The 18441-nt window shown below is 37.8% G+C and overlaps 1 protein-coding gene across 4 annotated transcripts in view; it reads right to left on the bottom strand.

The window, feature by feature from the left end:
• The window catches only part of CNPY1 (canopy FGF signaling regulator 1), a 76769-nt gene that overhangs the window by 43323 nt on the left and 15005 nt on the right, over positions 1-18441 (bottom strand). For 2 of the 4 annotated variants that reach the window (XM_072412592.1, XM_072412591.1), the window contains exon 2: positions 12163-12265. In XM_072412592.1, the coding sequence (XP_072268693.1) occupies positions 12163-12256 (94 nt within the window). In that variant the 5' untranslated portion in view covers positions 12257-12265. Of the gene's footprint in view, positions 1-12162; positions 12266-15117; positions 15270-17523; positions 17699-18441 lie in introns of those variants that run through there. The other 2 variants (XM_072412594.1, XM_072412593.1) reach the window with 2 other exon arrangements.

Below are 18441 nucleotides of genomic sequence, written 5' to 3' on the forward strand. Positions count from 1 at the left end.
AGACTCATCTTATGCTACATCTAAAAAGGAATATATTTAAGCATGCAATGTTTTGAAATTTGTCAATTTCTAGTGGTACTTCTGCAAATCTTAAGGGACAATTTATTTCAAGATGTTGCTGAAAATATCTAGTGACTGACTGCATGTCTCGTGAGGATCGCCTTAGTGCTATTGTGCACTGCCATCTGTTAAGAAATGTATCCTCTTGTCTTTTGGTTTGGGACCACAGATGGAAAGTTTCCTCTTGCTTGATAATGCTGACAATAACTGCCAACAGCCGTTTATTTGTGGTCAATAATGTTAGAATCTCAAAGTACAATAGTCAACTGCAGGCTTTAAAAAAAAAATGTTTAAAGATTTTAGAATCCTCCTCGGTATACCTTAGGAGCCAAAATGTTTCTCCTTGGCATTAAAACAAGAGATGTCTACAGAGAGTTAATTAATTAAATCTCTAAAGGCAATCAAATATGTTGACGGCAAGAAGTTGGATAACCCCCGGTTGAAATTAAAACTGACATGTTTAGGCTTTTGTTCTCTTTGCTTGGAGTGACCCAAAATCAACAGGACACTTCCTCCGGGGAGCACACACTACTTGGTTATAGTAAATATTATGCACATTTATTAATTACACCTAATACTGTATACTATGAGGTATATGTGAGATTTTCTTTTCTAGTAATTATACCTTTTACTAACTGCCCCACTACATACACATATTAAAAGTCACATTCCATTGTGGTATTTCCAATCATCATCATATCACCTTTTGCAAAGGTATATATATATATATATATATATTTATGTATATATGATGATGTTAGAATCTCAAAGTGAAACAGAAGTGATATCTTGTTATACTTCATCTATCTTTTCATGGGTAGATATGCTAAGTGTTGGCTTTCCTACTTTTAAATGGTGCTAGGATAAGATTCTCTGGCCCCAAAGGTGAAGATTCCAGAATGTACACTAGCCCTAAATATATGCTTGGGCCAATGGATGGTACACTGAGAATGGTACAAAAGATTTTTTACAACATATTACACAGCGCTGTAAATTAAATAAGGGTTGAAAATGACAGACAGATACAGAGAGTGACACAGGAGGAGGAGAGGACCCTGCCCCAAAGAGCTTACAATCGAAGAGGTGGGGTAAGTATCACACAATAGGCGGGGAGATAAACCTAGAAACCTACACTTAGATTACCTATTCCTTCAATAATCAATGAAGCTCTGCGGTCAATGATCCTCTGTGCTCTGTTTATCGGGCCCGCTGTCAACAATACTGTTATAGAGCAGAAAATATAACACTGAAGGCCATGTTAAACAGGCGTACCTAAGTATGGTGAAAAATGGAAGCCAGGAACCATATCTCTAAAACACCCAAAAAGTCGATATGGCTTTTTCTTTCTATAAAATTTTTTGGTACACCCCATTTTCATTGGCCACATTTTTATGTGTTTTTTTTTTACCACAAACTTTTTCATGCAGGTTATATGGCACATTTTAACTCATGTAACATCTAAAATACAGTTTTTCAGTTTGTATCAGAAAAAAACATATTTCAAATTTTCATGAGGTCCTGGATGAGTTCCACTGTTTAGAAAGGAACATTTAGAAATGCTAATCACCATTCTTTTCCACTCTTCCAAATCTGAAATTTTAGCAGATTATTCCATCATTTGGGATGATCTTTTTAAGCCATGATTAGTCAGTTTAGGATAAAGTTAAATGGTACATGCTAGCAGAGGAAGAAATCAAAGTGACAGAAGGGTGAACATATCAATGTGCTGCTTCTCTTTTCATTATTTATTTACAGTTAGATGGTGGAAAGCAGAAACAAAAATCAGGTCTTCCTCCTCACTGTACAGGGTGACAAAATGGTATTAACCTTATAACTGAGATCAGTTTTGAGAATAATTTACTGCTTTTTGAGAATTTGTACAATCATACAGATCTGAAATAATAACATCAAAACAAACCTAGCTGCATCTGAATATCAGCACAGCAACATGCTAATTTGTCACAGTCCATTGCCAAAAATACTACATGTACAAATTTTGGTTTGTTTGCACTTAAAGAACTGCGGCTGACAGTCCTGGTGTGAATAGCATGTTAAAAGACAGGAGAACAACTAACATGGATAGATGCTACAGGGGGTTTTCTACCCTTAAGGGTGCAGTTCACACCAGATGTGGTAAATGTGCAGAGGTATGGTATCAAATGGGCCAATATTTAAACAAACCATAAACAAGATTAAATACCAAATCGTACAACACCAGAGGACAGCATTTTAGAATGCCATTACCAAACCCCAATGATCAAACCTCTCTTGGTATTAGCAAATATGAAAGTTGCATCCAATAGCCCATGGCAATGGAATGTGAAAGGACAAGTATTCCTCTGCATAGATTTTCAAGATAAAACAGGTGCTACACTGCTCCCTACTCATAAAACCAAACCAATGATCTCTCTACAGGGACTGATTGCATCAACAGCCTGACATGTTTGAGATCCTTTTCCACAATTTTTCTGTATGGGAAATGGTGATTAGAAAGAGCTGTCAGGAAAATGCAAAATGGGTAATTGTTGCTTTAATTATAGATTCCTACATCTTGGTGCTATAATTTTGTTTACCACTATAAAGTGGCCCAGAATCAAAGTAGAGAAAGAGAACAAATTAAAACTTTGATAATTTTTTTTTGACAGTGGCTTGTAACAGCTCGCTATCCTGACAAGGAGGCCCTTGGAAAACCACAGGTACGTCCCTTTTCAGCCGCATTAAACGCCTTGTGCAGCCTGCTAACTGTAAAGAGTCAGAGCTCACTCCCTCTCTGTTCTCATGCCAGACACAAGGGAGGGGTGGCAGGCATGCTTCCAAAATGACAGGTGGTGAGGGGGAGGGAAACAGAGCGGAAATCTTTTTATCCACCTGAAAACAGCAGAAATGCGCCACAAATGCATCCGAATGGGTCCAGTCGATCTGGAACGTGTGAACTCCCAGCCTCTTTAAAAAGCAGGACACTGTTAAAATGAGCAGCTACTCGAATCACCTAATGCAGCCAATTAACACCTTTGCTTCCTTTCCTGGGAGAGCTGCTACTATTCAGAGCAATACTTACTAAATAATGCAGACAGCAAAGTTTACAAATAGTAAAACATTAAAACCGGTACGTGATGGAGGTTGAGTTTTTTTTTCCCCGATTAAGCCAATGTTAAGGAATTAAACTTCAAACCCATAAGTCTTACCAAATGCTTGAGGACATAAAAAACAAAAGGGTTGCTGTTGTAAAATTATAATGTAAGTATGCAGTGTTATAATTTAAATACAAACAGCATTTAATGAAGTTAAAGAGAATTTATCTAGAATAGCTACACATTTGTAAGACCTTTTCACCCAACCTGTTGCTTGAGGACTTCATGCAACCCTTTCCAGGCACAAACAGACACTAGTGGGACTAGAAGCATTTATTTATTAACATATGGCTGTATCTCCTGTCATGTTCGAGTCTCCAAACACTACTATAGCATGTCTGCAGTATCTCACCATCTACTCTTGTATGTCCAAAGTACCCGGCAGTCCTCCACTTTCCTCCGTAACATTACATATACTTAATATTATGTGCAATCCTTCTGTTAGGGCCACAGTTGAGCCCCCTCACTTCATAAGTTGACCACCACTAATATAAAGTTACAAATCTAAGGATTTCTCCATGGAACCGGTGACGTAGAGGTGGATCCTGTGGGAGTGATGGAATAAGGTTGATTCATCACCTTATTTTGGTCCCTCTAGGGATGGTATCCTAGAAGTAAATGTTCTCTGGTATGAAATGTAAACAGATGTGTACAAACAGTTGTCTGAACTATATGAAAACTTTTATATCAAACAAACTTAAGACTTATCACTGAGGTATTATGTTTGCTGACATACCTGACGCAGAATGAGTATGCAGTTCAGATGTTCAGCTTAATGACAAACAACTACTCCCGGCTTCCCCTGCTGTTGCCAGGACTTAGTGAACTCATACATGCTGGTGTGGGAGTTATGTCATCCCAGCCTGGCCAATCAAGATGACTGAAGATTGGAACAGGGAAAAGAAGGATGAAAAAGATGACGGCGTCTGCCACAAGTGGGAACAGGAGAGTTTAAAGTTTAAGTATGGTTTAAAGGGTAAGTTATGCTTTAAATACACAATGGAAACACACACATGTATATAAAATACATATATAACTTATAATTCGATGTATCCAGCTTTGGAATCTAGGCAACCTTGACAGTAACCACAGGCAGAACCTCAGCCTACATTGTGGCACAAGTGCGGCTTGGTCAAAAATATGCCTTCTGACTAGAAAATAAAATAGCAGCAGCAAAGTAATAACATCATCCCTCTCTTATCTCCTCATTTACATGTCAATTTTAACCAGATACGCACGGAAGCAAAGCCTGAATGACCCCTAGTTTTGCCTCTGCCTTTGAATGCTTTTGTAAGGAGGATTACAGGAGTCTAATACCAATGGTGCTTATTGCATTGGTTCTAGTGACATTGCTGATATCAGATGTTCTTTTCTATTCATTATCTTACCTTCTAATCTTAGTGAAGGGTCATTGTGACTAGAATTAAAGGGTTACTTCAACACAAGGAATGGTAAAGACCCTCTTGCTCTGGGCCTTGTGTACAGCACCACCTGCTCACATGTAGGATGTCCACCCGTCTCTGGATTTTACATACAAAGACCTTTGACATTTTACTTATATCTTGCCGTCCAAACGTTTTCCAAATTAATTTAAAGCAGACCTAAACTCAAATGTTTTACTTTACATAAATGGTTAGACAACCCTTTCATATAAAGTAATGTTTACTTTATATAAAAGTATTGTCTTTTTTTCTAATGCAACACCCTTTTTTATAAAAAAAAAAAAAAAGAAAAAAAAAAGGGGTGCAGCGCCTACCCTTTCTGTCTTGATCCACCAATGACCTACGTTACGCATCTCAGGAGGCTCCTGGCTGCTCCTTCTGTGCATGGCCGATTTCGATGCACAGTGAGATCGGAATTCTTTTTTTCCCTATCTACGTCACCCAATCTCGTGCCTGCGCAGTGTGAAATCGGGGGACGTACGAAGAAGAAAGAAGGCCACTGAAAAGGACGAGAATACCAGGATGACGTGGGACTGGATCAAGGTAAGGTCCAGCGCGATTAAGGAACTGCGGGATTAAAAGTAAGTGTGACTTTTTTTTTTACTTTCTGCTCTGTGTTAAAAATATCAAATATAAAAATATACTTTGCCAATAGATATGCACAAGCCATCGAATCCACCCCAAAAATCCTAGGGTAGGATTTTGAGTGGTTTATCTAAGTACATAAATCTCTTTCTCTGAACTGAGGAGAACTGGAAAAAAACAGTGACATGTCACATAAGCAGTGACATCCCACAGGTGCTTCAATTTCACATTATTTCAAGGCTTTTTCTCAAGACAGATCTTATAAGACAATGAAAGATAGGGAAGTAGTCTGCTGTAGCATGGAGTGACTGGGAAAGGAAAGGAAGAACTAGCACAGAGTGCAGCTTTCCGCACGGTTTCTGACAGAAATTTGTGAGGGCAGAACATTAAATGAACATGTCACAGCGCTGAAATGAAGTAGCGCTGGAGTGAAAAAAGTAAATAAAAATGAAAAAGCTCCTTCATTCCCACAGACCTGTCTGCATCATTCTCGCACCTACAGCACACGCCAGTCAGAATTAGAACATCGAGTTAATAAATTTCGATAGATGACAGCGCGTTGCCACAGTATTGCTGCAACTGTGCCAGGGCTGCCACACTCACTCTGGATAAATATACTGCTACAAGCCGCAGACAGGGAACAATATTGGCCTTTGAGGCTAATTGGCACAGTTTTATCTAGCCAACAACTATTCCTTTGGTGGCAAGATGACCTCTTTTAGCCCCATCTGCCTTTATAGATATTTGAATTGGATCGATGGCTTACTTAGAAGTTGTCAATTAAAAAAAGAAATGACTAAGTCTATAACATTAGCCTATTTCAAATGCATAACGTCTCTGTGCCTCATTTAGAAGAGCGCCTGACGGGAAAAAAAGACGTGCTGATATTTTCCATCTGGTTGTTATGAGCAACACTGACACTTTATGCAAGTCTTGCACTAGTCTGCTTCCATGGTCCACACCATTAAAAGGGCTCATATAGCAATATCTGAAAAGAAGTTGAAGGAGTTTGTGTTCCAAACCAATTTTTCACTTTCCTAGTTTTAAGGCAGGTTAAAAAAAGTAACCTGCCAATGTAGAACTGAACTCAAAATGTGAAGAGTTGCTATTCCATAACATTCCCAGGAAATGTTATTTGTGACTATGTACTGCCTGAAAAATAGCAGGAAATTTCTTACCTAGGCATTCCTGTGGCCTAAGCCTTATTGCTTTATATACAAGGAGATTTCAAAAAGTTTGCACACCTTTGTTTTTTTCTTGGGAACACTGAGGGCGGGAGAAATAACAATTGGTTGCATCTGATGGTGTCATGTGACTAGTCTGTTTGGCAAGCTGGCTGACTGTGCAGTTAGGTAACACTGAAACTTTTGGAGGTATAAAATGTAAGGAATACATTCAATAGTCCCTCCCACCCATTCCCAAGAGAGCAATCCATTCTTAAACACGGGGTCTGGATGTCTGATGTGTTTGAGACAATTAGACTTTGGACATTTCTTTTGTGCTACCAAACATTCACAGTTCAGCACAAATCTGACGTGGTTTGGGTAGACCCAACACACTTACACCCAGCTCACTAGGCTATACCTATTTAAAGTGACCCCATTTTGTTGCAAGGTCCCGCTATCTTCCTTCATTTAATCCATATGCATGCTATCTAACCTAAGGCTTAACTTTCTACAGGTGCCATGTCAGGATAGTGTAGAGGGAATTTCCAATGAAATGCCAAAATATTCCATTGATTTCATAAACTCTACCAACTTGGATCATCTAATTTGTGATCTTTTCACCATATCAGGATATGATGACAAGGTACCTATTTTTACAAGCTGAATGTGAGGCAAATCACAAGACATGCAGCTATCTATCCATTTATAACTACTTTAAAATGCATATAGTATAAATACCTGAATCGGATCCTAATCTTGCAATAAACAATACAATGGCATTAAAAAAAGAAGTAGCAGTGCAGGCCAAAACAAGTGGACTGCATACATACATGTTGACAAGGATAAAGCTGATAAGAAAGCAGATTGGGCTCTATTTAAAAATCAGTGAATCTTACATTCCCTAAAACATTCCCTGATGGAAATCAATTACATGCCATTGAAACACATAGACCTGGAAGATTCCCACCAGTAAATGTCAGATTCATGGTTTTATGAAAAGAACCTATAATATTTAGGAGAGAAGGTGGTATTACCCCCTGGTTCAGCTTTTGTTCGGTAATAAATTATTCTCAGCACTGAATACACACAATTGTAAGTCTTCTAGCAAATTAAACAGCTCACTTATATGTATTTAATTTGTGTGCTTAGATGCTTAGATGTTTAGCTGGAGTTCACCTGGGAGGACTTCCTTGAAATCTATGAGCAAGAGGAAACCAGCGCATAAGCTTTAGCACAGGAAGCACTGCTTAATCCCACATCAGCAGGAGTATACTAAAATAGCCCCCCCCCCCCCCCCAAAAAAAAAAAAAAACCTTAACAAGGAAGGCAGTCTTAAAATCAACGTCTCAGACATCAGCACCCAAGAGAAGTCAACAAGATCTGATCAAAGGTCCTACAATGAACACAGAAGAGCCAAAGCTTCCTTCTGATATCATTTACCTGGAAGTGGCATTATAATCAGAGTTATTAGTCTTTTTTTGGAGTCCACTGTGGTACTCACTACTTAGACAAGAAATAAGTCCTGGGCTTCAAGACCAGCTCGTCCTTATTGAAAACCAGAAAGGTGTAGGATAGGGACGCTAGTTCAGATACTTGGTGTTGACTACAAGAAACTTTACCTTGTGGGTAAGAGAGGAGAGATAAATGTCTTTATTTGTTTCAAATGGTGGATTCTGAACTGCAGAAAATCAGAACCTCAATGGAATCAAACCTCATGGAATCACTGGGAGACAGATAGGGAAAGCTACATAGGGACTCCCTGTATAAAGGTCTTAATCAAAAAATGAGAGACCAATGAAGGAAAATAGCAATGGCAAACCCCTGACCCTTATGGCCATTGTAGAAACTTGATAGCAGCTACTGTCTGTGCCTTCTATACAGTGACCAAGACCTCAGTTGGTAAACTGATAGCATATCATAGCAGGGAAGCATGGAAGACCTTGCCTAGCATTGGAAGCCAGCTTACCGAATACCATTCATACCATACCTAGGTTTGGCCCCTAAAAGGGTGAATATAATTTTATAAAACAGGTAAAAACTATATAAAAATGGTTATAAATTCTTCTTTTTTTAACAACTTGCAACAATAGCACAGAACATTGTTCGACAATGTTACTTGAAATCCCCTTTCCCTATTATCCCTTTTGGTTCTCTTAAAACTCAAAACCATTACCATAACACAAATGTAACATTTAGAAGCATAGTTGTGATCATTATTACTATTACTTTATAGTCTTATAATGTCTTACTATACTTTAGGGTGGCTCAGTATTCATATTTATATTTTATCTTACAATCATCTGAAACCTGACAGATTTCTGCTTTATACATATAACTAGTTTAAGAAAGTCAATTCAGACGAAAAAAAAAAAACACATAAAAAGTAGTCTGAAACAAATATTTTTGATGCTGCCTTTTCCTGTGCTTCTGACTGCTCTACAGACATTCATTCTGACTCTGAACGGTTTTGTTTCAGCGATTTATCATGCTTCTCTTCATCCTATGCAGTGTACATTGCTGGCAGGGCACACCAGTGACCCTGGCTGCTCTGTTTCTTTAGCGTTAGAGTGACAGCTGTAACCGTGCCTATTTTGGGGGCACAGTCTGGAAAATGTGGTTTTTAAATGTCTTGCCTCCCCCGATATTTGTTTTGTTTTGTTACTTCACCTTGTGTGAATTTCTGCTTTCACCATGCCAAATATTGAAGAGATTGGAAGTGTGAGATAAATATCTAATTTGTTCCACTTTCAGCAATATTTGTTGGCGATCTGTTTTCCCAAAACGGCATGGCACATTAGCTAAATACAAAGACCTCTGACATTTATTAATTTATAAGCAATGTTATTCTTGCTTTATACTATTAGACTTACAGGAGTCGTACTGATTGGTTTAGAAAACGAAAATTTGAATAACAGGAAATCAAGTTTGTTTATTTCATTTTTTTAAATAAAATAAGGCATTTGATTGGCTGCTATGGGTAAAGCTCCTGTTTTACTTCAGTTTTCCACAGATAAGATCCATGGTGGCCTGATGATTTACAATGTATACCTCAAGACCCTACCTAAATAGTAATATATAAAAGTTCAATCTTACGGTCAACTTTGAGGTTGGGTTTTCATCAGTGCAGTTTGGCACAAGCATTGATTTCATTTATTTTAAATGGAACCTCAACACTACACGTGTTAGGGTCTGAATGCAAAGAAAAAAATGTGCATGCTCTTCTTTTTATGTGATAATGTGAAGTAGGGTGCCTAATCAAATAAATTGGATGCCTGACCCCACCACAGAGTACAATGCACATGTTCTGGCAGTCATGAAGTGCAATATTCTCACTATTGCACTTTGGTTTCACATGTTATCACAGTGACACCCAATGCACCTTGCTGATGGATATGCATTGAATCATGTGTAATGTGTATTATGCTGCACTGCAGAAATGTAACATACATCTTTTTGGTGTATTTATGTGCATTAGGCAGCCAATTCAATTCAATAGGCTGTCTTAACACAGTAGTGTAAATGGGCCATTAGATTCTGGAGGTGGGGAAAAATTAATCCTTTATCAGGTTTTTATGGGTGTTTAATACTCTGGAGACATAACTCCTTACTTTTGACCTGTGACACCAAAACCAGAAAAAAAGGGGAATGGTATTTAGACAGGAAAGCTTAAATAGCAACAATTATGCAGAGGGATTCTAAGTGGTCCTTTACTCTCTTAAATAAAAAAAAAATGTTGCTGTGATCTCTGCTTTTATTGAAATGTTGTCTAATATTTCCTGTCCCTGCGATACTCCATCTCTAAAGTGGATAGACGACTCCCCAGTAGGAACATATATAGCATAAACACCAGACAAAATATTCTACTCATCCTCCACTATCTTCAAAACTTGAGTAAGGCTACGTACACACTTGCAATGGTTCTCGTCCGATAATTGGGTGAGAGACGATATCGGACGAGAATCTGGCGCATGTACAGCGCTCGTCGTCCATCGTCCGAGCAACTGTCCTGGCGGATCCACGGACGACAAATGATCGTAATGCAAGTAAAGGGGAAGAGCGTGCAGCGGGGTGCTGCTCCGTCGTTCTCCCCCTCCCCTCCCAATAGAGCAGAATGGTGCTGTATGTACAGCACTCGTTCATGCATCGTGCAGTCATTAGCCGTTAGAAAGGATCGTGAAAGATCCTTTCCAACGACAATTATTGCACGTGTGTATGCAGCCTAAGACATTTCTCTTTCTAACCCATATAACGGTAGATATGCATAGAGGCTGCTACAGGCTCTCTATTGCTCCCTATCATCCCCAGTCACAATTCTCCAGCAATCCCTTGACAGAAGCTGTAAAGCTCTGTGTAAACAATTTAAAATCTTACCATAGATTCTTATCTGGTTTGCAGTCTAGGATTTGTGATGTAATAACAATCTCCAGAGTCTCAAGAGCTCCCAGCATTAACTGCAATACACTACTCCAGTATTCCCTCATCATAGAATCTTTCTGCAACCCCAAAAATAATACTTTCCCTCCCTGAAACCCTAAAATTAATACTAACCCAATTTAATATACAGCACTGCATAATATGTTGGAACTTTTAATTAAAAATAATAATAACCCACCTTATAACCGTTACACCTATTTTACTTGTATCATTAAAAATAATACTTCCTGTAATCCTAACCTCCCCCCTTGCATACTCACCTGATCTATCATGTTGTAATAGTATGTTGGTAACTGAGGCAGAACACTAAAAACATTACACTTTATAGCTGCATAAATGTATGTTGTACCATGTGCTGCTGTGCTGAAAGTAAGCAGCACCAAAGTCTCAGAACCAGAATATATACTTTTGGGTCTTTACTTGCTGCTCTAAGATATTCAGGTTCCAGGTTTTAAAACAGTTCAAGCTCTGGTTGTGTGTTAAGGTCACTGTGCTGCTGGAGAGTAAATCTCCACTGAAGTTCCAGTTTTCTTGCTCCCAATTCTAAACAGTTTCCAGTCCTTGACAATAAAAAGCATCCATATACCATAAGCTATCATCACTATATTCTACCATTGTCTTATTGAACCAGAGAAACATTTAATTATGTTATCTTCAATAGGCTAAAACTGGAATATCCAGGTCAAAGTTCTTTATGCACTTGTAGGCATTGTCTACTGTGCTATATGTATGATTTTTTTAATAATATATTTATTTGTGTTCTGGAGATGTTTATAGTATTGTATATTTTTTAACCCCAAAATATTTGTTTTTTTCTCCACATATTGAACTTGTTTTTGAAAGAAACCTGGTCTGTATAAGACAGAATTCTAGAATGCCAAAGTAACTAACAGAATTCTATTGAAAAAAAAAAGTCCAGAGAAAAGTATTTATACTTATTATTTATTAAGGCACTTAATTTCAGGTACTGAACATAGGATGAGAGCCCCTAAAAGCAACTGGGTATAGGAGAACTTACAAAAGGGGTCTCAAAGAAAATTATTTTACACTAATTATTAAATAATTCAGGATATTTAATATAATAATCAAATGAGTTCTTCTTAACGGTACATTAACTGTCATTGTTTAAAATCATCACTTTTTAATGAGTTATTTTGTTTTGGCGGTGATTTTATAGCTATTTATTCACGTTCACATTATGTTTTTGAAAAACATTTTGGCAGTAAAATAAACATTTTATTCCAGAGCTTGGCATGCAAACAGCTTCTCATGAGGACACTGTTGGCTACCAAACACTAGAACAGCTTCACTGAAGGCATAAAACAAATCGAACATCGCACTAACCTCCGCAGTATGTGATTGGATCTCTCTTTCCTTCCACGTGGTTGCAGAGAAAAGTTACTAAGAGCAGTGCAAACTGGATCACAAGTAGGGTCATACTTATTACCTATGAAAATATAAGAATTTGTGACAAAAAAAACAAGGATTATTTTAAATGTACATTGTTATGTGAAAGTTACTTATAACCACTGTATATAAAGGGCGAATGGCTTTCTTAAAAGGTGCTTAACCGAAAGTACAGTTGCTTTCATTGATCAAAGAAAAAATATCTCTACAATAGAGGGTGCACGAAATGAAATGAAGGTCATGAAAGCTGGAAGGAAGGTCTCACTACTGGATATCATTTAAGATGTGACCCTTAATTTAGCCCAATGGTGACTATCAGTAGTCAATCAGAAAAATACTAGAACACGTGACAGTTTCAAGCCCTTCCAAATATTATTTGAATGGTTTAAAATATATGTGCTGTAGATAGTTACAGAATTCATGTGGTCTATTTGCAAACTATGAAGAGGTCCTTTGGTAGACTGTTACAAGGATGTACTTCTGCACCAGCAGTTTCTCAAAATGTTCTTAATGAACACCCAACATACTGTATATCTCCAGATGATTATATACTTTTCACACTGATTGGGACCAACTTTTGTTCTGGGAACCTTAAAGTAAAAAATGTTTGTGATTGCAAGACTGTCCAGTATGCAGCTACAAGACCACGGTTAATATACTATGCTATGATTAGCAGGATTCTCTAGAATAGTATGTATCTTCTGCTTTGTGAAAATGTGCCTCAAACTGAAGATTTGAATCAGATGTAAGTCAATATCATCAGACCTCAACCTATAAACATATTGCTCGCATTGAATGACCAACAAGTCACCTAACTTAGAATATTGATTTTGTAAAGGGGTGTGTACTTTGAGCCAAAACCTTATGGATCAATGGAGAGACCTGCTGCCTCCTAAGGACTAAGGCTATATACACATGTGCAATGATTGCCATTGGAAAGGATCTTTCATGATCCTTTCCAACGACTAATTACTGCACGACGCATGAACATACATCACCGATCTGCTCTATGGGGAGGGGAGGGGGAGAATAATGAAGCCACAACCCTCAGCGCTCTCTCCCCTCACTTCCATTATGATTGTTCGTTGTCCATCGTCTGTATATCCGCCAGGTCGGTCGTTCAGAGCATGCACGACAAGAGCTGTACACAGATTCTTGTCCAATATTGTCCCTGAGCCGATTATCTGATGAGAACCATTGCATGTGTGTACCCAGCCTAACAAAGCTGCTAATCACCAAAACCAACAAGGCCTACTGTGGTCTGATCAGCCACTGAGCAAAAAAAATCTACATGGAAGTGATTTTTAAAGCCCAAGCTAGTGTTCTGCTAGCAGACAGGAGGTGCACTAAGTAAGGAAGGGTAGGTCTAAATGGGTTAGATGATACTAAATAATAAAGGTAAGAGGAGGAATCCAGTGTTCTAAGCATAACACGAGTTGGCATTACTCACATAGTCACCATTTATTTGTCATCAATTTATCACTTCCTCATGCCAGAGAAAAGCTGCCTCTCCGGAGACGCTATATGTAGCTACTCTAGGCAGCAGCTCCATACAGAATAATTAGGGGCAGCAGTGAGCAGTACTAGTACAAAGCCAAAGGGTCCATTTTAGTAATTCTATCTGGGAAGCAGGATTGTCTACAAAAGTATGCATCTTCTACTTTGCGAGGATGCCCTTAAAACTTAAGATATGAATGAGCTATAAGACGTACTAGTGCCGGACACTGCCGCCAGCTGTCAAATGTGCACACGCTGGTTCTTTAACGAGAGCTGTAACATAGTTGACTGAGCTAGGTTCCAGCCATCGGGAGTCTCATGGAATCGCTTGATCCTGAAGATCTAAACCTAACCTAAACTAGACTGCTGGTATTTGGAAGATGTTTGAGGAAGAAGATACCTAAACTACTTGATCAAAATTAAATGGGTGTAGAGGTGATCTGGCACAACCGTCACTATATATATGCACATGGTGGTTGGCTGTGTACAACAATTTCCATTGCCCCCCCCTTTACTCAAAGATCTGGAGTCTGGTAAAGGACCTTATATCCACTAATGTCTAAACATTTGCAAAATACAGAGATTCAAATTATAAAAATGTCATGCTCAAGCATAAAAATAAAGATAATTTAGCTAGTAGATGTGAACAAAAATAAAATCCATTTTATCATATTTTTATACTTTGGTTCCTATTTTGTAATATCTGGAGTAAGGTGCAGAAGAAGCTTTTTTCTTTTGGTGATCTTTAGTAATCTTCTACAATCATTTATGGACTGAAAGATGTTGTGAACAAGCACAAACCATTTGGGGACCATTTAGGATACAGAAAAAACAGATTGGGCACAGAGTGTTATTTGCAGTCTGCTTGATAATTATTTTCGGTGAAGGCCAACATCGGTAGTATCCATATTTCTTTTTGAATAACAGCTATACTTTAAAGCGTGCATATTAAACGCAAATCCAGTAATCCTATACCAAATAATATTAATACAAAAAACTAAGCAAGCACATATAGTCCTAAAACAAATATTTCCAGTTCTACATTTCCAGTTAGAGTATGAAAGCACCCAACCCGAATCTCACACCACATGCCTTGAAGAAAAAAAAACAGCTTGCATGAGAGATTAGTTTGTGAAATGTTTGAACAGTGTTTCACATGTATTCCCTTAACTTGAATGGAGGAATCGAAGCCTTTAAAATGTAGTAGAATATGTCATGTCATGCCTAAAATAACTTTGTTGTTTATGTTCAGAAAGCATTTTTAATATTTTATAGGGCAGCTCAGTGATAGTTTACAGATAAATTAGTAGCAAGAGGCAACCCAATACAAGTCTTGTACTAAGCTGTACACACAAATTCTATCCCTCAGCCAAGTACAAAGAGCAATGAGCTTACCTGAACAGCAGCACCAGTGTACGCTCTACACCTGTCTTTTCACTCATTCACTATATAAACTAACCAGGTTTAAAAAACCTCCAGGTTAATTTATAGCTTTCTGTCAGATCATTGTAGGATAAGAAGTTTTTCACGGGTCACGTGGTGTCTCCTACTGCTGCCACGATAGTTGTGGGAAAGTGTTATGCAGGTGACTGACATAATACACAGCCAATCAGAAAAGCCCCAAGGATACTGTGAATGATTCATTAGCCTGTGTGAATGTCCCATCTGGAATGCTACAGGAAAACCTTGAAATTCAGACATACTTGCAAGAACAAATACACATGCTTTAATGATGCAGCAGCATTGAAAATAGATCTGATTTGTAATGATCATTTTCTTTGTTGTATGACAAATGCAAAGATACAGAACATAAAAAGTACCATGTACTTTGGACTGACTTGAAATTTTTTTCGATTTTTTTAGCATATGTAAACTGTTAAGTGGCTGACAGCTAAATTGTTTTTAACATTCAATTACATTTTTTGTAAGTTGTCTTGTTATTATTAATATTATTATTATTATTAATAAACAGAATTTATATAGCGCCAACATATTACGCAGCGCTGTACATTAAATAGGTCTTGCACACCAAAAACACCCAATTTGCAATTTTTTGAATCCTGACACCTCTGCTTAATCACCTGACAATTACCTGTTCTCTGCTATATTCAAAACAATAGAGTTTGGTCAATTCTGTAACTAGATGGTCTTTTAAATGACCTTCTATTCAAAAGAAATTTGCTAAATACGTAAAAATTGTACAATTTTAGATTAATAAATATTTTTTTGAAACTTACATAAAATAATTAAATTTAGGATTCATGAATATTTGTTCAAAGCTGCTACCAAATTGAAGCCCTGGGTCTTCTGAATAAAAAAATGAAAAATCATAAATAAAAAGTACAAGAACTAGGACAATCTAAGGACAAGTGTTAATAAAGTTATCAGGGGTATAACCGATATAACCGATTTTCCCACACTGGGACTGAAGGAGATTAAAAAGGCTCTGGGTCTGTAGTAGTTTAGGAAAAATTTGGATGAACTAAGAAAGAAAAGTGAATGAAAATTTATATTGCTCAGTGCTCTCCCCAACCCCTTTTAGCTGGGTGCACCACCCGGCTGTGCCTTAAAATCAAATTCGAGCTCCTGTGCTTTGCCTTCAAATCCCTCCACAGTTCTTGTCCCACTTACCTTTCCGAACTGGTAGAAAAATTCTCCCCCAGCCGCTCTCTTCCCTTCTGCTACTGACTTACTCATAACCTCATCACACTCACGGCTCCAAGACTTTTCTAGAGCTGCCCTGACTCTCTGGAATAGTCTTCCTCATCCTTTTCAGCTTGCTCCTACTTTTTGCTGTTTTAAAAGAGCACTCAAAACCCAGTTTTTCAAACATGCCTCCTAAAACCCTGACTACTTCCCACCACTCCATATCTCCCCTCCTATTGTGTGTTACTTTCCCCTCATCCTAGATTGTAAGCTCCTCAGAGCAGGGTGCTCTCCTCCTGTGTCATTGTTTGTATCTGTCATTTGCAACCCCTATTTAATGTACAGCGCTGCGTAATATGTTGATGCTATAAAAACAGTTTATTATTAATAATATTAATAATAATAACGCTCTGTCCCTATAAAATGAAGATGAGGAAGGAACGGGATTGTCTGTAGTACAAATATAGAGAGTAGCTTAGCGTGACAATGTTATCCCTCTATGGATACATAATGGTAAGTGAGCGCTTCCTCATAGTACAGGAAGTGTGTTCCTGGAAGGATCACAAGGTGAAAATAAAGAGAATTTATGGAGCCACCACACCCAAGGCTTAGTAAGAGGTGTTAAATTACATTTTTGTTTTATTTAGATTTGCTTTAATGTGAACATTTGGGCAACACTGTGGCTCAGTGATTAGCACTCTGGCCTTTGCAGCAATGGGTCCAGGTTCAAATCTCGGCCATATCTGCATGGAGTTTGCACGTTCTCCCCGTGTATTTGTGGGCTTCCTCCAGGTACTCTGGTTTCCTCCCACATCCAAAAACATGCAGTTAGGTAAGTTGACTTCCACCAAAAGAATTGTCCCTAGACTGTGATAAAGAAATATGACTATAGTATGAGCATTAGATCGTGAGCCCCTTTGAGGGACAGTTTGTGACATGACTATGAACTTTGTACAGCGCTGCGTAATATGTTGGGGTTATATAAATACTATATATTAATAATAATACCAATCTGTCCACATTCCAGAAAACACCTCCCCATGTCTATGAGTATATTTCCTGAAAAATGTGGCGTTTGACATTTACATGGTGGCGGGGTAATACTTGAAGTACAAGAAATGTGAGACTTTTGGTATTTAAGAGTTGGCAAGGTACCTGCAATGGCAAAGCACAGGTTTGCTTTAAAGTTCTTGTTATGATTGACCTTACGCAGACAATTTTCTGTGAAATGTTCTTCAGATTTAGGAACCTGCACAATCCTGATTTGATCACCAGGGACCCAAGTTCAGACTTCAGTATTTGTACTATTTTCCTTCCAAGCAGGATTATTCTGCAGAGACAGTACATGTTTTCATACACAGTTAAAAAAATGTTGGTGATGGACAGAACACTCAGTTGTTTGTTATTTTGTTACAGAGAAACTATATTGGTTTGGGGTCAACTTTATTTTATGTTTTGGACATATATGTAGCTTAAAGTCTACACTGACTTTCATTTTAAATAATTATAAATATATAAACGTTTTAAACCAAGATAGGAAAAAACTAGACTGTCGCCTTGTCGCAACTGGTGTTCAATGACACTTGAAAAGCTGCTGCCCATTAAGAGCAAATGACATGGGAGTGGAAAGGATACGCCACTCTCAAATGGAACTCTCTTTTAATGTGCAATAATACAATCTTTGTCAAATGTTTTAAACAAGATTGCTATACTTATCTGAGTAAACACTTTGGGGCCTATTGATAAAGAAGTGGATCTGACATTCATTGAATCATTCCCTGGTGGTCAGTTACTTCCATTGATACACATAGTAGGTTCTCCACCAGGGAATATTTTCATTTAATGTCAGATTCCTATTACCAGTAGAGTCACCCCATCGAGGTATTATTGAACCTACAAGATGGTTATAATAAAGGTTAACAACTTTATAGACTAATGCATCCAAATTCAAATAACAAAAAATCACATTAGTATAAAAGACAAACAAAGATGGAATGTCAGATTCACTTCCTAATAAACAGACCCCTTAGAATAAAAAATCATTTTCTTTTTATTTGTATTACTTAAAGAGTA

Source organism: Pyxicephalus adspersus, chromosome 5 (genome assembly GCF_032062135.1).
Source record: "Pyxicephalus adspersus chromosome 5, UCB_Pads_2.0, whole genome shotgun sequence".
Classification (NCBI taxonomy): domain Eukaryota; kingdom Metazoa; phylum Chordata; class Amphibia; order Anura; family Pyxicephalidae; genus Pyxicephalus; species Pyxicephalus adspersus.